The sequence below is a fragment of the Gopherus evgoodei genome, unplaced genomic scaffold (assembly GCF_007399415.2).
Source record: "Gopherus evgoodei ecotype Sinaloan lineage unplaced genomic scaffold, rGopEvg1_v1.p scaffold_53_arrow_ctg1, whole genome shotgun sequence".
Taxonomy (NCBI): domain Eukaryota; kingdom Metazoa; phylum Chordata; order Testudines; family Testudinidae; genus Gopherus; species Gopherus evgoodei.
The window spans coordinates 68,644-71,677 of NW_022060074.1; the positions used below are offsets into that span (position 1 = coordinate 68,644).

Consider the following 3,034-nt stretch of genomic DNA (forward strand, 5'->3'; position numbering starts at 1 on the left):
TTCACAGTCATGTTGGAAGGGCACAATGAGTGCAGTCCTGAAGGGATTAGTTCTTTGTTCAGTTCTTTTCAATATCTTCATCAATTATTTAGATAATGCATAGAGAGTACATGTATAACGTTTGTGGATGATAACAAGCTGGGAGGGGTTGGAAGTGCTTTGAAGGATAGGATTATAATTCAAAATGATCTGGACTGACTGGAGAAATGGTCTGAAGTAAATAGGATGAAATTCAATAAGGACAAATGCAAAGTACTCCACTTCAGAATGAACAGTCAGTTGCACACATACAAAATGGGAAAGTACTGCCTAGGAAGGAGAACTGCAGAAAGGGATCTGGAGGTCAAAGTGGACCACAAGATAAATATGAGTCAACAGTGTAACACTGTTGCAAAAAAAGCAAACATTGTTCTGGGATGTATTATCAGGAGTGTTGTAAGCCAGACACGAGACGTAATTCTTGAACTGTACTCTGTGCTGATTAGGCATCAGCTGGACTGCTGTGTCCAGTTCTGGGTGCCACATTTCAGTAAAGATGTGAAGAAATTGGAAAAAGTGCAGAGAAGAGCAACAAAAATTATTAAAGGTCTAGAAAACATGACCTATGAGGGAAGATTTAAAAAAATGGCTTGTTTAGTCTAGAGAAGAAAAGACTGAGTGGGGACATGATAACAGTTTTCAAGCACATAAAACGAGGAGGATGGAAAAATTTGTTCTTCTTAACCTCTGAGAATAGGACAAGAACCAATGGGTTTAAATGCAGCAACGTCAGTTTAGACTGGAACATTAGGAAAAACTTCCTGTCAGAATGGTTAAGCACTGGAATATTGCTTAGGGAGTTAGTGAAATCTCCATCATTGGAGATTTTTAAGAGCAGGTTGGACTAACACCTGCCAGGGATGGTCTAGATTAAACTTAGTCCTGCCATGAGTTCAGGGGACTGGACTAGATGACCTCTTGCTGTTCCTTCCAGTTCTATGATTCTATTCTTCTTCTTCTTCTTGAAAAATCCTAATAATTTTAATAGGTAAGAATCCAATTATATACTGCGGATATTAAATAGTGTTTTCAACAAAATATTCTAGAACAACTGACAGACTGTAATGGAGGTGGAGATTATTTATATAGATTTGGCCAGATGTCCAGCAATTGTCAATTGGCCATAGTTTCACTGCAGCCAATCTGCCAGATCCCATGCTGGTGTGACACAGCTGTAGCTCTATTGAAGTCATAAGGCCAGAGTGCAGAGAAAAAATAAATTCTTCAATAGCCTTGTGGTTAGTACACTCACTCTGCATGCAGATGACCAAATATCCAGTAACCCTGCACTGCCTCTTTTATGATTAATCCATAGAGGAACAGCTTCAAGAGGAGAGACTGAGGGAGCCCCACGTCAGACTATCGCTTAGTCAAAGCTGAGCAAGGAATTTATGAATACAAGTAGGATGTGATTCTTGGTTTTAGGCATCTAAAGGGGCAATTAGATGCCCAAGTCCTTTTGTGTATCCAGCTTATTTTGTCTATTTAAAACACACAAATACCATCTCACATGCCTCTCTCTCTAAATTTAGTATAGTTAAAACACACATTTTACAGAATGGAAAAGGACTCCCTTTACATTCATCCTCTGGAACAGATAATCTCCACATACTATTTCAATTTCTTTTCATAATAAGTGTTAATTTCATTTATTCTGCTCTTCCAGGTCACAGATTTCTTGTATAAATGGCAATGAAGAATCAAACCACAGTGACCGAATTTATCTTCCTGGGACTTTCCAGTGACCCACAGATGCAGATTTTCCTCTTCTTAGTGTTTTTAGTTATTTACCTAATCACTCTGGGTGGTAACATAGTGATCATGATGGTGATAAGAGCTGATTCTCACCTTCACACCCCTATGTACTTCTTCCTTTTCCATTTATCCTTTGTTGATATCTGCTATTCCTCAGTCACAGTGCCTAATGCACTGATGAACTTCCTAGCAGAGCAGAAAATTATTTCTGTCAATGGCTGCATTGCTCAGATGTTCTTCTTTATCCTCTCAGCTGGTGCTGAAAGTTCCATTCTCTCAGCCATGGCTTATGACCGCTACGCTGCCATCTCTGACCCATTATGTTACATGGAGAAAATGAGCAAAGGGATTTGTGTTTTGTTGGAGAGTGGGGCATGGACCACAGCCTTCTTTTATGCCCTTCTTAACACTGTTTTCAGTCTGAAGTTGCATTTCTGTGGCTCCAACCAAATCCATCATTTCAGCTGTGAGATCCCTCCTCTGTTACAACTGGCCTGTACTGAGACCCTCACCAATCAAGTGGTGCTTCTTACTTCTGTTCTAATATTTGGATCAAGCTCCTTCCTCCTCATGCTGATCTCCTACATTTACATCATCTCCACCATCCTGAGGATACGCTCTGCAGAGGGCAGGCGTAAAGCCTTCTCCACCTGCAGCTCCCACCTGATTGTGGTTTGCCTGTTGTGCGTGACAGGTTTTCTCCAGTACACAAAACCCAGCTCGGTCTCCTCTGTGGTGCTGGATGAAATATTCTCCATCCAGTACAGTGTCTTGACCCCCATGTTAAACTCCATCATCTACAGCCTGAAAAACAAGGAGGTGAAAACAGCTCTAAGGAAAATGTTGGGGAAATTAAAGTTTCTCAAGTAATGTTGATGATGTTAAATAAATTAAATTACATATTTTTACCTTAGAGAGCATAGAACTGTGGACAACTGATGTTTGGGAAATTCTCTGCTCAGCTAACTGAGACAAATTGGGACAAAATCTCAGTTGGTCTATATGAGTGTGGCTGCATTGAAGTCAGCAGGCCAGGTTCCCAGTTGTACAAGAGCCACTGGAGCACTGGGGACTGGATCTTAGGTCTCCTAAATCCAGAGTGAGTGCTCTGTAGAGTCAGTGTAGCGGGGTGGTTACCCATTCCTGCCTTTTGGGTCTTTAAACACCCAAGGAGAGGGCTGTGGCTGGGGCAGAAAGCCTGTGCTGATTGGGAGAAAGGAGGCTCAGCTGTAGCCAGGTC

At 41.3% G+C, this 3,034-nt stretch overlaps 1 protein-coding gene across 1 annotated transcript; it reads left to right on the plus strand.

Annotated features, from left to right (window-relative positions):
- Positions 1–1,725: 1,725 nt before the first annotated feature.
- Positions 1,726–2,664, plus strand: LOC115643245 (olfactory receptor 5A1-like). Its single transcript, XM_030547132.1, has one exon. The coding sequence runs from the start codon at positions 1,726–1,728 to the stop codon at positions 2,662–2,664; it is 939 nt and encodes a 312-aa protein (XP_030402992.1).
- Positions 2,665–3,034: the final 370 nt, after the last annotated feature.

Bases quoted from the DNA above. Each gene is read 5' to 3' on its own strand.
- LOC115643245 (XM_030547132.1), top strand. From the start codon at position 1,726: ATGGCAATGAAGAATCAAACCACAGTGACCGAATTTATCTTCCTGGGA.